Source organism: Oryzias melastigma, linkage group LG20 (assembly GCF_002922805.2).
Source record: "Oryzias melastigma strain HK-1 linkage group LG20, ASM292280v2, whole genome shotgun sequence".
In the NCBI taxonomy this organism is placed as follows: Eukaryota; Metazoa; Chordata; class Actinopteri; order Beloniformes; family Adrianichthyidae; genus Oryzias; species Oryzias melastigma.
This window is the reverse complement of record NC_050531.1, coordinates 24,396,617-24,416,134: the sequence shown is the minus strand read 5'-3', so window position 1 is coordinate 24,416,134 and position 19,518 is coordinate 24,396,617. Positions and strand designations below refer to the sequence as shown.

Genomic DNA, 19,518 nt, shown 5'->3' with positions numbered 1-19,518 from the left:
CTGTTTTACTGCTGTCATTGGTAGAGAAGTGTCTCATATGGAACTCTTAAGGAATCTCGTCTGATTGGTCCAGTGTTGTGTTGTAAGTGAGTTGTTTAGTCTGTGGTGAGCATTGCTAATGCATATACAGTCATCTTCGGAGATGAAAGCCACGCTGAGCTGCATTTATGCAGCAGTATCACGCTTGCAGTTTTTCATCCCATTTCTTTGCATTTGCCAGGAGCCGACCCTCATTATTCCATGCATTGGAAGTTTTCATCAGCCAGCTCGTCTTCCCCTGTTTTTGTCATCTTTACAGTGAGAAAATCCCTGTCGGGATGCAAATCTGCTTCCCAACTCTTGTCTGTTTGAGAGGAAGCTTTCATGTGTTTTTCTTTAGAGAAGAGAACAGAGAGCAGAGCAGAGGAAGGGTTGTGTGGGACTACAGAGTTCTTAACTTTTTCAAGCATGATCAACTGAAAACAGTTTTTCCAGGGAGACGACTGCCTGACAGTTGACTCTGCTGGAACCTTTTTAATGAGGAAATGCTCTCGACAGATGAAAGCAGCGTCATGGTTCACCTCACAGAGCCAGGTTTCTCATGACGTGGTACCGGTGAGAAACAGATCGAGAGAAATTCCACATTTTTCGGAAGTGATTGAAAAGTCTGCTGGAAAGACGTGTTACTCTCCTAAAAATAATGATGTTTTTGTTAGTCAACATGTTTCTTTGTTTGATAATTATCTGTTTAGATGTTTGCATTCGTCTTTAACACCAGAATTCCCAAAGTTCCAGTGTTTATGTTCTTAGATTTACTAAGAACATGAACATGATGAGCTGCTTTTCTCCTTCAAAATCTACTGAAATTATCGTGTTAACAATGATAAAGTTACAGTATGTTAAAGATGTTGTCTTTAAGCATCGCTGTTGTTGAGCTAAAGCTAACATTACCTCTTATGCTGAGTTCACAGACAGTCCAGCGTGTGTGGTAACCAGAGCTTTCATGCTATAGACAAGGAGCTGATTGATGAGAACAAAACACTGATGTTTTTTCCCTTTTGAGTCTTAAGGTTCTGTCCCTATGAGGAATTAATTACTGCTTATGATGAGGACAAACCTTTTACAATTTTTGGTTTGATGATTTGTTTCAGTAAGAGGCTAAACGTGGTTTACATCCCTGAATCTGGTTTGTTAATGCATCGTTCATCAGAAGGTGGTGGTGTCATTCATCAGGTCGTTGTGCCTACTCTGACTGTAAGCCACATGTGTCAAAGTCAAGGCCCAGGGGCCGGATCCGGCCCTCCAGATCATTTTATTTTGTTATTAATGGCCTGATGTTATCTTGACCTCATTTCTAACTTGTAATTCTTAAAAAAGTATATCTTTATGGAGAGTAAAATATTGAGTGTTTTTTTTTAAGGTTTAAATTGACTTTTTCTGGAATAATATTCCTGTCTTTTTATTATTCATTATTATGTTAGAGATTTGTGGTTTTAAAGTTTAAAAAAATTGACATTCTGCTAGCTTTTTGGACTATTTTTCCTAGATTTTTTTAGGCTGTTTTAGAATTTAACTAATATTTCAACTACACGCTAGCTGTTTTGGCTAATTTAGGGGGTTTTTTTTCTTCGTTTTTTATGCTATTTTGGAGTTGAGCTTATATTTTAGCTACATGCTAGCTGTTCTGGCTAACCTATGTTTTTTTTTTTTTTTAGTTTAGTTTTTTAGGCAAATTTGGCGTTTAGCTAATATTTTAGCTGGCTATCAGCTTCAGCATCTTCAGCTATCAGCACTAGCATCTTCAGCGCCCAAATTCAGTTTACAGCATTCACACTAACATTATCACAGTTAATGTTATATATCTAGTTTATAATTATGTTAGTTCAGTTAGATTGGAAATGAACTGAGACCATCTCAAAAGATGGGTCAGGGAGCGGTTTCTGGTCCCAGACCAGGGTCTGCTTGGGTGTTTTCAGACTGAAACTTTGTTCCAGATTATCAGGGGAAATGAACTCTGGTTCAGACTCATTAAGTGGACCAAATGTGTCCAGTCTGAATAGTCACAGGTTTGTGAGGGACAGAATTCTTGCTTGTCGATTACCAGATACTTGTGTTACAGAGGTAACCGCTTGTGTAATGTTGCTGTCCCTGATCTCTTGTAAATCTTCACACATGAAATGAAAAGTGTCATGGGTCAGGTTTTACCAAAGCAGTCCAGGATTCTCTATTTCCTCACACAAACACAACAGAAGAATCATTAGTTTCCAACTTTGATATGTTTAACAAATGGAAGAGTTCATTCAACAATGGAGGACCAACAAACTGCAGCTTTTTCCTATTGCTTATAAATCTTTGCATGACCTTCATTAAAGCCTTTTAGTGTTTTTACTTATTTTTTTATATAATTTGTTTGGAATAACACTCAACGGCAGATGAACTCGCCTCAGTTAACTTCATTTACTCAGATTTGCAGTGACTGATGATTTAGTGGGCCTCCATTCATCTTAATGAGCGCTATTCCCATCATCCTGCCTGCACTGGTTCACCCCTAGTCTTTGTTGATGGTGAAGATGGTGCAGATTGGAGCAGAGCCTGCTAAACAGATTATAATGTGGAATCCAGGTTCACTCCAGTCGGCCCACTTGCCCAGGGACACTGTCCCTGAGGAGGGTCATACTCCATACAAGACATTACATGACCAGAATTCGTCAGAAGCAGGCAGATGAAATGAGAGCAGGAGGATGAGCGGCGCAGCAGCATTGGAAGCGGCTGTGGTCATTAAGTCCTATTATGTCACCTTTGATCAGTGTGGATGTCTGCCGGCCTCCAGGCTCTCGGTGGAGGATGCAACCCAAAATAGATCAGGCCTGGACTCCTTGTTTGCACAAGGAAATATTAGAACAAAAAACTGTAATTAATTCTAAGGAGATGCTCTGGTTCAGAAACAGACCAGATGTCGTTGCAGGGATTACGTCAGATTCCTCCCAGACTGAATTTGCACAGCTACTGGCTTTTAGACTCCCGTTGACTTGACAAAAGTTACTTCTCCTCAATTTCCTTCTTTAAACTTTTAACACTCAAGCTTTAGGTCTAGTGTTACAGAAAAGCTGCTGATCTCCACGTGAGAATCAGCTGATCACATAAACTGTCGAGGAGTTGCAACATGTCAAAGTGCATGTGTTATTTAGGCTTCGTCATCGTAATTCCTCTTCATTTTATGTGGTGCTTAAATGTTGTTCGATGCCATGATGATCCCATCTGTCTGACTTTATCTATCTACCCCACTGAAATACTAAATACTACATACAGACAAAAGAAACCTTCAACTGCACACTCTGTTTCAAAGATAGAATTGGGTTAACCCTCTTTCAGTGAACATGCAGGCTCTGTGCTGCAGGTCTGCCTCAGATATGACCCACTTTCTACAAACTGTTGGAGTAAAAATGCTGAAAGTTCAGCTCAGGTACACCTCAGGGTTGTGTGGATCCAAACATGTGGGCATTCATTTCAGACCCAACCTAGTGATTTAAATGTCTTTGGAAAGCTCAGAGTGTAAATCTAATTCCAGCTCAGATGAAGAGCTTGGAATCAAAACACAGAGACTCCGGTCAGCATGAGGCAACGTGCTGAAAGTCTCACTCTGCTGGAGATCCCACCACACCTACTCTGGTATCTGTGGAAATCCAGGAGTAACATCACCCAAGGCAAAATAAAACGTCATCTTCAATCTAATACACTCCTCACTTCAAAACAGGAAGACTGATGGTTAGTTTGTCTCTTTCCTCTGAGAGGCAGGATGAATCAAAGTGTCTTTCAGAAGGCAGCAGCTGCAGATGGATGTAAACGTTGCTGCAGACTAACATCATTTTAGAGTTATCTGCAGTTATCTGCAGTTATCTGCATCTATCTGCATCTGCAGGTCTGTTTTTACCAGATTTTCAGCAGCTACTGCTGCACTGTAACAGATTTCTGTAAACTGGGCAGTATTTTTATACAATGTCAACAGTAAAATACTTTACAAAGGCTTACAGTATTTTACTGTAATCATCAATGGATTGTGGGTATTTCCCTCGTCACTACTGTGTTTTCCCAGTTACTGTGAGTCAGAATGCAGTAAGAAAATTATCCACAAAAATATGGCCAATCTGAAACAAGTACATTATTATTATTTTATTTACCTTGACTAAGTTTAACCTGCTATCCCTAACTAGTACAAAAATGTCTATAGTAATAAGTTCCAAACATTGTTTATATTTGGCATCACTTATAGTAAAAAAAAAAAATCGAAATGACAGCACAAATGTATCTCCTGATACCACAAACTTGAGTTTTTATTTTTATTTTATACCACTGTGTTTTGGATCCAATAATATTCTCGCTAGAAAAGGTTTCTTGGTTGTTTTCTTTCTTTATGAAATTACCTAATGGATAATTTAATTAAAATTACAACTCATTCTCTTTGTGGAAATACAGCTTCCTACTGAATATCAAGCTCACATGGTGGTTATATGAAGGCACTCTAGAGACCAGTTCTGGGGTTCAAAGCTTGATGTTGTCCACTAGCTTTCTCTAAAACATTTGTTACATAACATGTTCTCAGAAATACACCCTTAACCCTTGTGTTCTCTTATGGGGTCCAGATGACCCCACCCTTACAGTGATGTGTGATCTCTCCCATGACAAAGGTGAACAGGATCTTATGTCTGCCACAGACACCGATGAAGATAAAAAAATCCTTTAAAAAGTTCAGTTCTTGTGGGGTACAGATGACCCCACTTTTTATGTAAACATTTCTAGGATAGCACAAGGGTTACAGGTGAAGTCAACCAGGAATGGCAAATGTACACATTGTTAAGGGACTTTGTTCAACACTTTGGGAGAATTCAGTTCGATAATAAAAATGCAGATCGGGATGCATTGATAATTCTATCGTTTCATAATCGAATCTTTGCCTTCTGAATCATAATTGAATCGTGAGGTATCTCAAGATACCTAACTCTACTAATTGTATCCACACCACAGGTTTTCAGAATCCTGGATCACAGCTGAACCTAACGATTAGAATTCAAGAGGCAGTGAGTGATTCGATTTTGAAATGATACAATGAGTGGAAACAAAGTTTTTCTGTTATCATTGATATTCTATGAAAAATGACCAAGAAATCATCATTTTTTCCAGGATCAACTTACGAGCACAACTGTACCATCAGAGTCCCGTTGTTACTGCGGTTGGTCAGATCTCAGGTCTCAAACATGCAGCAGGACATTCACTGCCACAGCTGGAGAAAACTCTGCTTTGTTTTGGTGAGGCTGCAAACATCAGGATGCTGGTCCATCACGTCTCATGTCTGCTTGTCTCACTCTTTTGACTTGTGTAGTAACCATTTACAACAGGGGTGTCTAACCTGTTCCAGATTAATGAATAGATTTTATAGGTCTAAATATATGTTGTTTCCTCATATAAACATAAAACTAAATTGTTTGAATTCTCAAAATTGTTGAGCTAACGGAACATTTTTGAAGTTCCTGCTAGGAGGAGGCTGTTGGACTCGTGATCTGGTCTCATCTCTCCCAGTGAGGAGCTGACAGGTTCTTCTAGGGTTCCACTCACCTGCATGACTGCCGTTATAGCAGAGTCAGTCCAGAAGCTCAGTGCCTGAAGAGGGTCTGCATTCAGAGACTCTAGCTGTGTTGCAGCGTGTTCCAGGGTCCTCGTCTGATGCCAGGGGTTTGGATTCTTCTGCTTCTTGTTTTGGACCACAGCGTTTTCCTGCCTCCTGCCTGCACCTTTGTTAGACTTTTATTGGTGACTGTTTTCCAACCGTACCTTTGGATAACAGACAACCTCCTGATTTTGGGGTTAATACTGACTATGAATGTCTGCTGTGACCTTCTCCTCCTCTTTTTTATCAGTGCACATTTGCTGGATTTGCAAGAATCAACCTTTGCTGAGGAAAGACTGGCACACTTAACTTGGAGGTTTTCTGCAACTCCTCCCCACCTGGAAGTCACTACTGGTTCTTCTTTCCAGTCCACCTGACACCTCCCACTGGAGAAAGGATTCATTAAAATAAAATCTAGATTGTTTTCTTTTGTTGTTTGTTGGGATCACTCACTGTCTGTAGGGGCAAACACGCGTCTTCCTGTAAGCTGCTGCATCTCTCATCTTGCTTTGGGAGTGTCCTGCTCCAGTCGCTGCTTTATCTTCTGAAAACATCATGTTTTTTAACGGGACAGAAAAACAAACTCAGGTTCTGTGACTGCTAAAGGCTTGTGTGACAAATCTCGTCTTAGTTTGCCTTAAATCCAGAAACAACAGCAGCTTACAGCAGGCACTCCTGCATGTTCCTGGGTATCACAGATCCTCTGAAGGATCAGTGGTACCCAGGAACCAGCAGGACAGGTTTGCTGCTGCTACATGCTTAGGCACCAGTAAGCAAAGTGAGCCAAAGCTGACTCGCACCTCTGCAAGGCTGAAGACCAGTTTTGTGGATTCAGTTCGAATACAGTTCTGATGTAACACCTTAAATATACAAATCCTTCTCTAAAGCTGTCCTCCAGTTCTGCTCCAAACAGTTCATCACCAACCAAACTGCAAACAATGTTGAACTCTGCAAGACAGACCCCAATGGAGCAGCTCAAACCCCACTTTCTGCCCGTCAGGAAGCATCTCACTTCACAACACGAGTATTTGAACTTTAATTTGATTATTTTATTCAAAGAGTTTCCGATTTTCTTTGTACAGTGTAAAAGGTCACACATGAAGACACATTTAACAAAAGAGAAGGTGTTACAGAAAGAAATGAGCACTTTGGAAAGAAGAGGGCCAGAAGAACAGCTTGGTCCCAGTGAACTCAGAAACACAGATGACGAGGATAAAAAAGGAATATTCACAAAGGTTATGTGTCTGATAAACACATGGAAATAGCTATTTGACATAAATGTGTTTTCACGGAGCAAAGTTTCAATGGAAGAGAAACAACTCATCGCACTGAAGGACACAAACAGCAGCCACGAGAACCCCACGTCAACACCCCACAGTCATAAGAAAATAGACAGCAGTTGTGTATCGATAAATACTTTGTACATGTACATTTTTACAGCTCTCTTCAAACCCAGAGGGATGTAGAATCTGGAAGGGTGGGGTCTGTTCTTTGTGGACTCTATGCACAGGCGCAGCACCTCACTTTCCTATCACTTCTACTGCTCAGTTCATTGTTTTATTGCTCTAAGAGCAGAGGAGGGATGTGCAGCATGCATGAGGAGGTCTGGGAGAACAGCGTTTAGAGGTCAGAACCAGCTGCTGAGCAGAACTGCAGCCAAATGCTTTCTGGATCCACAGCTCCACGTCATCCTTCACAGAACACACAGCAGACGGTCCAGACCGGAGGAAGACGACCTGCTCTTTGATTTACAAATAAATGTTAAGGACCCAGAAACGTGGAGCAAGGCCCCTCATGTTCTGGGGTGTGTAGAAGTCTTTCTACCAGTGGCCTGAAGAGGGCGATCTAACCTGCTGCTCTCAGCCTGTGGAGGATCAAAGACTCCACCCAGAAGGTTGGTGGCTGCCCCTCCAACACCAGAGGACCCACAACGTTCCTGTTTGCCCCAAACCTGAATATCTGAGAGGACACATCAAACCTGAACCACCTGAACAGGTATCAGAGCATCGCTACGGTAACGAAAGAAGAAACAACGAGCAGCTCTCCACCGACACAGATCCATCACGAACATGAGAATGTGGAGTGATTGATGAGCCTGATCTAGATTTCTCTGCTCTATGTCATCCTTCATGTTTGCTGTGTTTCTACACTGAATGTTGAGGTGTGAACTCTGACACTCATTCACCCAGGACAGACGCTTACAGCCAAGACGGAATCTGAAACTCTTCTTTCAGACTGAAGCTCCAAGCAGTCTTGTGTATTGTTGTGTATGTTGTTGTGTGTGTTTTGTGATGCTATGTGTTGTTGCAGATGTTGTTGGGTGTATCTATGCGTGTAGTTGTGTGTTGTTGTACATGTTGTTGTGTATACTGCTGTATGTTGTTGTTGTACATGTTGTTGTTCATGTTGTTGTACATGTTGTTGTTCATGTTGTTGTACATGTTGTGCGTGTTCTTGTTTGTTCTTATTCATTTTGTTGTGTGTTGTTGTGCATGTTGTGCATGTTGTTGTGTGTGGTGTACATGTTGTTGTGTGTAGTTGTGTGTGTTGTTGTGCATGTTGTGCGTGTTGTTGTGTGTTGTACATGTTGTGTGTTGTTGCACATGAAGTTGTGAATGTTGTTGTACATGATGTTGTGTGTGGTTGTGTGTGTTGTTGTGGATGTTGTGTTGCGTGTTGTTGTGCATGTTGTTGTACGTGATGTTGTGTGTGTTGTTGTGCGTGTTGTTGTACGTGATGTTGTGTGTGTTGTTGTGAGTGTTGTTGTGCGTGTTGTTGTACGTTATGTTGTGTGTGTTGTTGTGAGTGTTGTTGTGCGTGTTGTTGTACGTGATTTTGTGTGTGTTGTTGTCTGTGTTGTTGTGTGTGTTGTTGTCCGTGTTGTTGTGCGTTTTGTTGTCTGTGTTGTTGTGCATGTTGCTGTACGTGATGTTGTGAGTGTTGTTGTGTGTGTTGTTGTGAGTGTTGTTGTGCATGTTGTTGTACGTGATGTTGTGTGTGTTGTTGTCCGTCATGTTGTGTGTGTTGTTGTCTGTGTTGTTGTGCATGTTGCTGTACGTGATGTTGTGTGTGTTGTTGTGTATGTTGCTGTACGTGATGTTATGTGTTGTTGTCCGTGTTGTTGTGCATGTTGCCTGTGTTTGTGCGTCTCCATGCGGTGAGCTGAAGCGGATCCTCATCAGCGTGTTCTCTGGTAGATGATTGGAGCTGGACTGAAGGTCAGTGACCTTCCTTCCAGCCAATGAAAAGCTTTGTGTTTCTCCATGTCTGTGCCCGGCTGCCGTTGTCCTTGTGACTCCAGTCAACACAAAACAACACATGCTAACACACGTTGACACTGTAAATCACAGCCGTGGTGCTCTGACACACAGAAACATATCAGTGAATTGTTACGAGAACAGCATCAGTTCAGGAGTCTGTCAGAACTGACAGGAACCTGATGTTCACACACAGACGACAGGCGTCATGGACCCTCTCAAGCAGAGGTCCACCTTCAGACCACTTTGATGTCATGTTCACAGACTTTCAACAATAATGACTCAATCCAGACTCAGATTCACTGTCACAGCAAAATGATGAATGCTCTTTTGTTTTACATTGAATCACTGTGTATTTCTCTTTGAGCCAAAAGAGTATTTTCTGGACTAACGTTTTTAACTGCTTAAACAAAAAATCTTGAACATACTGTAAGTTCTCAACCGTTAACATGACAATTCTTTTCTGTACTGTAGCAATAAATAAAGAACATAAACACTGGAGCTCCAAAGTTAAAGAGTTCAATATCTTTGCTGTTGAAAAATTCCTAAATGCTTACACAATCATAAACACTTCCACATAACAGCATCGTTATATCATCGAACCTTGAGTCTGTAAACTATCTGCAGGTGGTTTGAACTCTGTACTTTTTCAGTGAAACCCATTCAATTAAATTTTAAAGTGTGAGTAATAAAAAATGAAATAGCACAACTGTCACCAAAGGGATTTTCTAAATATAACAAGCATGAATCTGCCGTGGATGTGGATGTGGAGGACAGCATCCGGTAGTTTTCCTAAACGGAATTGACTTCAGAGTGAAGAAATAAACCAAACAGGAATAATGTAAGTTGTCACTGTGACGTTGTAAGGTATCAGGCGACCCACGGGCTGGTATCGGTCAATGCTCCGAGGGTTGAGGGGCACTGACCCAAACGATGTCAGCTGACACAGAAGGAAACACAGATGCTGGAGAAGCTTGGATATTTGATCACATCTCCATGATTCTACATCTCCCTCCTAACCGTTCATGAAGAAAAACCCAACCCTTCCTATGAATAAATGAGCCAGTTTTAAATGGGTTGTTCGGATTAGTGACAGGAGTGTTGTAACACATTTAAAACAGGAATAAAATATGTCAGTCTGACTCTAACGGGGGGGGCTGCAGAGGCTCTGAGGGGAACGCTGGCTCCTCATCCCTCAAAGCTACGTCCCTTATCACGCCGTTAATCTGCCACAAGTATTCTTGCTTTCTTGTCTGCAGGTGTGTGTGTGAGTGTGTGTGCTCCTCGCGCATGCTCACACGTCTGACATCAGGACAAACTGCTGTGCTGAAACACTCACACCTGCTTTTGCAAATGCAGGTTTTGCTTGCAGATGCAGAAAATGCTTACAGACATTTCAATTCTACTTTCACATTCTCCCAAAAAACAGAAGAAAAATAAACAGCAGTTTTATTGTATTGTGTACCGGTAAGTTAAAATCAGGATTATGATAGTCAGAGAGGATCTGAAGAGCATGAGTCATGTTTCTGTGAACGACCTCATGAGTTCATCTGTACCTGTGCTACTGCTTCTTTTAAATAAGAATTTTGGACTAATGTGCTTATGCTCAGAGTAAGCCGGTTAGGATTGACTCCTCCCCTGACAGGTTGAGTTATTGTTTAGCTGTTTCCATGGTGACGTTTATCTCTAAGCTCCACTGGTGATGCTGCTCTCTTGTCTGCATGTGTTATAAACTCAGACTAACCCTTACCAACGTAAACGACAGCAGCTCCGGCTCACTTTAGTCAGATTATGTTAAGCCTTCTTCTTAAATAGGCTCCAGCTGGCAGGAATCTCAGAGGAGTTTATTTAGTCAATTTAAGTGCTACATTTCCCTGCTGAAGACACCTGTCTTTCATTTCTATGCTTTACGGAAAATTAAAATATTGGTTGATTGAAAAATCTGAATCTTTATTAAATATTAAAGAGTAAAACTTTACCAGATGCTCCTGATCTTCTCATGAGGGCCTGAGACTAAAGCTCTCACAGCCTGGACTGTGTGTGAAGGATGGGAAGCTTGGGGGCAGGAATGGGGGGTTCAGTCATTCGTGACGACCTCTTCCTCCTGCATGGATGACAGGCCTGACGGGTCGTTGGTGGGAACAGGGAACTCCTGTTTACACGGGGAAGTCCTCTCCTCTGTTTGACCTTCACTGGATTGTTCACATCCTGTCAGATGGTTTAAAGATATTTCTGTGTTCTCCCTCTTACTGTGGACACTCACATTAACAAGCATTGATTATGAAAAACTCACGGAATGAACAGAAGGGAGTATTTATCATGAACTCCTGACTCTTTTACAACCTCTGCTGGGAAAACGGACTGTACAAAAGTCAAAGGAGCAGACCTGAACAGCAACCAATAAACACCAAGAAGCTTTAGTAAGTTGTGTTCTTCTTAAAGTCCCACAGTGGAGCAGCACAGCTGTGCACGCTCCTGTTTAAAGCTGGTCGCTGATGCTGCCACCTTGCATGTTTCAAATGAGCTCAAATCTACCTGAGGACACTGCTTTACTGCAGAGACGCCAGCTAGCGTGGCGCCGGTCAACTGTTGGCTGGAGGCAAAAGCAGCAACTTTGTGAGGAGTTGAGAGCAGGCCTGAACGGTCCATGAGTAAAGGGAAGCCACATCCTGAAACTGCGGATCTGAACTCCGTGTCAGGTCCTGCCTCTGCGTTTTCACGCTTTAACATTTGTGCTGCTGGGAGGAGTTACAACTTTTACTGCTTCAACAGAAAACATCCAAACAGGCCTGCCCCCCCTGCTGCTGGGGCGGGGTTTCACACAGACTAGGATTTACACAGCACTGGACTGGACTGGGATGAGCCTTCCTCCTCCTAACTTGACTCCTTGTCTTCCGGAGTGCCTGCTGGGAATGGCGTCACAAACAGCCTGATTTTGGAAGCTGGACTCTGACGAGGACTGAGAACCGGTGCATAGATGGAAAAGAAGAACCTGCAGGTTCCTCCAGCCTCTCCTTAAAGATAACATGAAGGCCTGCTAAAGACAACACAGATCAACAACCAGTACACACACACACACACACACACAGTGCTGAGACTGGTTATTAGGGTTGGACGGTGAAGAGCGTGGACGTCCAGTGGGTCTGCCACACTGCCGACTCCACGTCATGTGACCTCAGCGAAGGCGATGTGATTCTGGAAGAGAAATAAATGAAAGTGATAAAGATGAGAGGAGGAAGGTCACTTTTAACCTCTGGAGGCTGGACAGTGAATTTCAGTCGTAAAACCTGGAGCTGGGAGAGCTTCAGGTTCAGATGTAGACCGGAGGGTTACAGCGAGGTGGAAGGAGGTCTGTGCAGCAGAACCTGTTAGACAGCTCTTTTTCACATCATAACTCCTTTACGTTCCCAAAGTCCTGACTATTTTCATTCCAAAAACCTTTACATTCAGCGTTCTCTCTGACTATAAAGCACAGAGAAACACCATCATTCAAAAATGCAGATTTTCTTCTCTCAGTCTTCATCACTCCAGGCACTTTAAAGAAGTGGAGTTCTAGCAGGAGATGAACTGAAAGGTCTGCTGTCTGACGGACCTTTAGAGGTCTAAGAGTCCTGCTGAGGCCTCAAGGGACGTTCTGTTATCAGAATGATCTTCTCATGGAGAAAGACTCCAGCAGGACTTTAAGGAAAAAGAGAGAAGCTGTCAGCCTGTTTCAGGAATCTTCCACAAACCCATCAACACTCTAGACAAACAACTATTCCGGTCTTTTGGAGCAGAGACCAGAAAGCACTGAATGGTGCTGCAGCACAACGAATGACAAGCAGAATGTAGATGTGAGGAAGAGAGTCCAGCTTTTGCAAATAGAGCTAACACTTGAGGACAACATTTGTCAAACACCAGAAGAGAGTCTGCTGTGCAGAGTGCAGCTGGAAGCCAGAACCCAGGAGAGCGCCAAAAAAAAGATCCAGCAGCTCAGTGCAAAGGAAACGCAGCCTCAGCTTTCTGGAACTTTGCATGAACTTCTGCAGCTAAGTGGACCATTCTGACTTATCCAACAATATTTCTGACCTCTCTTTAGTGCTTACTTTTCTTTGCTGACGTTATTTCTCACAGACAAAGACAGAGCAAAGTTATTTTTGTTTTGTGAAGGCTGAGGAGCAGAGATGAACAGACGACCTTCAGTATGTTCTCAAAGAAGCACCAGGGAGGATTTCCTCATTCTTCTTCTGTATTTAACCAATCTGGATGGATTTACTGCATAAAGAGTTCAGACCGAGGGCTGTGTTCTGACTGACCCATGATGCACGTTCAAATGTGTAGAAAGCTCCTCCAGGTTTGAGAAGCGTGTCCTAAGGACCAACCATAAGGAGGTTCTGACAGATAAGACGTCGTCGGGTTTGGTGGAGCAGGAGTTGAAATGTAGGGGTGTTCTTTTGGGGAACAGAGCCAGTGGAACTGTGAATTGGTATGAATCTGAAGGTTGACCCTAATCCTCAGGATTCTAGTTCCTCACCGTTTTTGGTCCTCTTGGCTTCTCATCTGCCGTGGTGCTCATGACAGTTACCTCCTCTGCCAAATCCCCAGTTTTCTGTCCATTCCAGCCTTAGTATAATGTCAAATCCACAACTCTGTGTCGAGCACCCTCCGGCCCTAAACCCACGCTCTACCTCTGACCTGCCTCTGCTCCGGGGCTCCCTCTGTGAACTATTCACTTCTTCTACCCTCTGTCTTCACAAAATAACCTGTAACTCCACAGAGTGCAAGACTTGATCACTCCAACTCTTTAGACTACAGACTCTTCTCCTCTAGAATATTTCCATCAGCTCACTATCTCCACCTCCTGCTCACACAGGGATCCCGTCCAAGTTTGTGTCCTCTACGTCTCATGCAAAGGCTTAGTCACAGCTGCCCTTCCGGGTGGGTTTTGGCTGTCTGAGGGGAAAATCTGCAAACCTGTAAGAGGTATGCAGTCCCCTAATGAAATATCAAGGTCGTAGACCGCTCAGAGAAAATCTTCATGCGTGTTTTTCTACAGACATGCTGCGGGCGACAGGTTGCAGTAAACACTAATGCAGCATGTTAGAGTAAGTAGGGTGAAGTAGGCCAGCAGCAGGCGTGTCTTACGGAATTTTCATTATCTTGACCCCCCGAATCCTGCAGACTACACAACGGGTCAATCTTGTTCAAATGGTAAGTGTGTGCCCCTTGCTGCAGCCTGACTGCAGCCTGACTGTCAAAGTGTATTTTGTGTGGACATCCTATGGGTGTCCTATGGGCACTTTCATTTCGCGTGCACATCCCGTGCATGTGGCATTTGCACAGTCCCTAAGGAGCCAGTATTCACACATTACTAACGACTAGGACATGATACAACAGCATCACCTGTACATCAGAAGTGCATTTTACTTCCATTATCTGTACAAATACTTTACGATACACTTAGCACACATGACAATGGTACGTTCCATTTCCATGACGTCCTTTGAGGTGGTGGCATGAGTCTCAAGGAGTCACCTGTGCTCCCCTTCACATGCAGCTGCTCCTCTGTACTGTACAGCCCTCTACAGACCTGCAGCAGCCGTACGGATCAACCTCCATACGTGACGAAGATGATTCTGCCCCGTTATTCCCTCCTGTGCGCAGCCTAAAAACCTGCCTGTCGTTGGCAGGCGGATCGTGTGGCGTTCCTGCTGCTGTGGATCCTCTTTACCTCAACCGAGCTTCAATGAAACTTAATTTGCTCTGAACTCTCTGGAGTCTCCCTGGGTCATCTGTCATTTCTATTACAATATTCCAGTACAGAAGTATCCGGTCTGTGTTACAGAGGACGTGCAGCAGCTGAGGAGGTTACTCTGGAAAAGATGGCCAGTTTCTGCTCTGCTTGAAGCGGTTTAGCAGTCTCTTTGGTGCACTCTGTGGTTGTTGCTGTAGCTCACTGTGCATGTGTCTCAATGGTGTTTAAGGAAAGCCTTTCTTCAAAGCTCATAAATGCCCGCGTGAAGGCAGCATTAATGCTAAACCTCCTCTGTCCTTTTAGAGCAGCATCCATGGCTTTCGTCAGCTCATTTCTACTGAGCTGCTCATTCATTTTTCATGATTCAAAACCGAGGTCTGCCTGGAGTCTTCCTGTGTCCCAAAGAAGAGTTTCCAAAACACAAACCTCCTCCTGCTGTCTGTGGAGCTTCAGCCACTCGCTTCCTAAAGTCATTCTTTGTCAAAACAGACAGAATCCGGTTATTTATTTCTGGAGCTTTTTTTCCAAACTTCCTCCAGATTTCCTGCTTGGAATTGGTGGTGTTTCTGCAGTCAGTCTAAATGACTTGTCATGAATCACAGAGCAGCTGGTTTGGAAATAATGTTGCATGTTTTCTGCTCAGATGTTCTTCTCTGCCCTGACATTTCCCTGACTGCAGCTTCTTTGCTTCCGGGCATCTTTAAGCAGCGCTATTTTTAGGAGTAGGCAATTTCCCTCCAAGGCCGACATATTGGAAGTGAGATGTCCCGCGCTTTGTCACGCCACCGAGTGCAGGACGCGGCAATATTACTCAGAAGAGTTTTTTTATAATTCTGCAGACAAACTGCTTAAATGCTGCTTTCATAGTGGGAAAGACAAGACGATGAGCAGAGTTCATGCAGACATGCTGCTGCTGAAGAGGATTAGAAACAAGCATTTAGTCACTTCAGAAGAAAGTGGTAAAATCACTTCAGCACAAACCAAATCTCTGGACTGGCTCATGTTTTTAGACGATCCTCTCATTGGCTTTAGCTGACAGCTGTGATTGCCCACAAACTGCTCTGGAATCTCTGGGATGAACAGATCTGATGAGACGGTGAAATAAAGGATGTTTCTTTGATTTTCCACAGCTGGAACTTCTGTGTCACTTTTCTGCTGCAAAGAGTTCAATTTTTGACAAAGTGTGTCAACAGGTTCTGAGGTTCCTGCATTAGGAGACAAATGACCTCATTGAGTAACTAAGGAAATGTAGGTACATTAGCATTCCAATAAAAACAGTAATTAAAGCCATGGCGTTTTGTTTTAGGGATTAAATGTCTTTTAGAGAGAATTTCAAGCTGTTTCTGTGATTCTGATCAGCTTTCTCCTGGAAGATAGATGGTATGAACAGATGGAATGTTTCATCTCAGTGTTTAAATCCTCAAATCACAGTGTTGGGAAACATCATTACCCAAGCTGCCATGTGGTTCTGCCCTGGAACAGGATGAACAATGACACAGCACTTTGATAAACCCATCCTGGGAAACATCTATGTGAGGAAAAGCCTGCAGTACATCATATTCAGAAAACAGACAAAAGCATGTCCAGAAAGAGACTTGTTTTAAAGGTTTAGAACTTCTGATAATTTGATGGATCCCAGCGTCATTTCATCTGGGTACCATAAAGAAATTCAACAACATTCTTTGAATGTATAAAGGTCATGTGACCATACAGTGTGCTAGAATGTTCTGATAATGATCATTCTGATGTGGAAAAACAACTTTATCAAACTAGAATGTGAATGGATTTGACATTAATTCTTGTTCACTTGTTTGTTTGTTCACATATTTAATTGTTTATCTTGAAGAAACACAAGAATCTGGAAACCTTCAGCTGCTCTGTTCAGTAGCAGCTATTTCTCTCTGAGTGACACTGCTGGACGTTTGGGATAAAGATGTTCTGGATCCATTTTAGGTCAGAGAACCGGATAGAATCGGATCATTCAAAATGAACCAAAGTCGTCAACCACAATATATGATTTCAATGAAATTGTTAAAAAGAATTCCTTTGGCAAGCCTTTTTATCATTTAATAAACCTATCTAGTAATGCCAGAAGTACAACTAGTTAAATAGAATCATTTTACCGCGATCCAAAATGCAACAACCAACAGGTAAAGAGAGAGGAAACACACGCACACCCGTGCACGCACACACAGACACACGCACACCCCTGCCTGGATGCACACATACGTGCTCAGAGGCAAGGACACACACCTGCATGCATACAATGAAACACACACACACCTGCATGCCCCCACCCCCCCCACCCCGCACACACAAACACGCATTTTATCAAAGAATTGTGAAAATTCTAACTATTACTGAACTCAATTTTGAACTAAACTGAACAAGATTTTAAAAAGTATATGTTTTGTGTAAGATTTAAAACAGATGATTTAAAACAGATGAGAATCAGTTTTTCCTTAAAAATATTATGAAGTGGAATGCACCACGAACTGAGTGGACCACAGAACTCATGTCTGATATTTTTCTGTCATACTGATGTCAACGTGGGTTTTTAAGGGTTAAGTTAAGGATTCTATACTTTTGACAGTCTGGTATCTGCATTTGTCAGACTCAGTCAGTGATTTCTTTAGAGGTTCCCCTGTCAGTGTGAGCATGACCACATGACCAGCATCTACAACATTCCAGCTGCAGAGAATGGAGCTTTTAGAATTTGAATGAGTTTCCGAGCACTCTAGAATAATGTGTCTTTTCCCAGAATGCAAAGTTTCTCTGTGAGCATCACAGTTCAGACCTGCTGCAGACCAGGGGATGCTGTTCCAGCTGTACCACCCACTGCAAAGTGCAGCGTGAATGTAAAACCTGAAAGCAGCTTCAGTCCAGAGACTTGATTTGGTTTGTGTTGCAAATCACTTCAAAGTTTGTTTGCCTTCTCTTGGTAAGACGCTGGAACCAGCTGAGTCCCTGCAGCCAGTGGATAAAGGCTTGAAGGCACTCCTTTATGTAGCAAGACTCCTCATCTTCATCATCTGTCTCCTGCAGAAGCAACACGCACGTGGACATACCAGGTCAGCCCTCCCACCTCTCAGAGCTGAGCAGCGTCCTCATTGCACAGATGTGTTTTCAGCTGTGAGTTTGCTGGATGGCTGTCACAACACTGGTGTTTGTGAGCAGCAGAAACATCTGTCAACAAGCTGGAGATTCAATCACTTCTGCAAAAACAAAGTCAACCTTCCTTCGAAAGTATTTCTGAAGTCCCAACTCTAGCTTTTTTTTCTGTTTTAAAATAAAGCAAATAACATCTGTAACCATAGTAACTAAAATATGCAGAAGTCAAGTGTCAAACAGACATCTGTTTATGACGGTCGGTGGTGCAGAACTCTGCTTTTAGTAATCATTTTTACTAAACCCTAAATTACACTTCGTTTCCATTCATGCACAGTAAACTGTTGCTAGGTAACAAGGCAGCAGGGCGCACATGGAATGAAGACGTGACTTCCAGCTAAAGAATCAGAGGGCAGCCTCATGCTGTCTGGCTGTTCTACAGCTGTGGCAGGCTGTGCATCTGCAGTGCAGGAGTGTGGAGCTGCACCAACCTGTGACGCAATGTACTTCTCCAGAGGACTCTCCATCCGGCCCATGCTCAGCACGGCGGCGCTGGCCGGCTGATCCGCCGCCGACTCCTCACTCAGCAGCAACTTTCCTTTGAAGTTATGGACGACACTCACCACCTGCAACCAAAAGAGGCTCAGGACCAAAGCAGGACACGCTCACAGCCTGCAGCCAGACTCATGCATAGAGGCTGGACTGGGAAAGAAACAGAACACGCTTGTTTTGTTCTCTTCGTTATAATAATGATACATTTGATTCATTAAATGCCTTTCAAGTTCATGAGGTCACACAACACACAAGGTTAAACTGATTATAATTCAATAGAGTACAGTACCACATGAAAACCAATCAGACATTTGTAAAACCAAAATCAGATTTATAAAAAGTAAGAAAGTCTTTTACGGAAGTGTTTTAAGTTTATTTTGACAGAATGAAAATGAAACAACACTGAGATGTAGGTGGAGAGAAATCATCATTAGGGAGTTGAGCGGCTGAATCCTCTCTTTCCTCACTGTAGGAAGTCAGAGGGAACAGTGGTCACGTTTACATGGACACAAGAAACAGGGTTAAAAACAGATTCAAATGTTTCAAGTAAAGCCGTTCAGAATCCTCTGACCCGGTCAGACTCATTCGGATCAAAATTCCCTTCCGATTGATATGAGTGGGTTATGCAGATTGTTGATCCGATTGTGTTGCATGTAAACAATTCATTCTGATCGTGGGTCATCGGCAATTGATTTTAGGTCATGTGTAGACAGTGTGCGCTCCAGAGGAGGCTTCGAACCATGTCTCCGAGCAGAGCATCCGGACCGAAAATATCAATGCGATATATTTAGTCCTGTGATCGATTCTCGATGGGTTCTCACCAAGTATCGATATTATATTTTCATTTAACCCTTCCGCTCTCTTTGGGGTCCAGTTGACTCCAACCACATATTGATATGTGATTTCTTCCATGACAAAGGTGGACAGGATTTTATGTCTGTCATGGACATTAGTGAAACTCAAAAATCAAAGATAAAAAAAAGTTCAGCGCACTGTCTCGGGGGGTCCAGATGACCCCACTTTTAATGTAAACAAACTAAGGAGAGCGGAAGGGTTACGAGGCTGTTGCGCTGAGCGTCTGAGTCGCGCGCCGGAACTATTGAGCAGATGGGCGCGCTGCATCGGACTTTTAATAGCATTGCACGCGCTCATTCGGGAGAAGCACCGGTGAGATTCAGGCTCTGTAGCACGTGTGTGAAGCATGCCTACCTGTCAGCATTTATCCT

At 43.0% G+C, this 19,518-nt stretch overlaps 1 protein-coding gene and 1 long non-coding RNA gene across 2 annotated transcripts in view; one reads left to right on the top strand and one right to left on the bottom strand.

Moving 5' to 3' along the window:
- The first annotated feature begins 367 nt into the window (after window positions 1–367).
- Window positions 368–6,071, top strand: LOC112139063. The gene is made up of 3 exons (XR_002917901.2): window positions 368–594; window positions 5,158–5,282; window positions 5,892–6,071. It is a non-coding gene; the product is annotated as an uncharacterized LOC112139063 (long non-coding RNA).
- Window positions 6,072–8,731: 2,660 nt separating this feature from the next.
- Window positions 8,732–19,518, bottom strand: part of LOC112139051 (phospholipid phosphatase-related protein type 5) — a 48,615-nt gene continuing 37,828 nt past the window's right edge. Inside the window, exons 5-6 of the mRNA XM_024261752.2 lie at window positions 18,232–18,366; window positions 8,732–12,093 (exon numbers count right to left, since the gene is read on the bottom strand). Of these exons, the coding sequence (XP_024117520.1) occupies window positions 12,064–12,093; window positions 18,232–18,366 (165 nt within the window). The 3' untranslated portion in view covers window positions 8,732–12,063. The remainder of the gene's footprint in view (window positions 12,094–18,231; window positions 18,367–19,518) is intronic.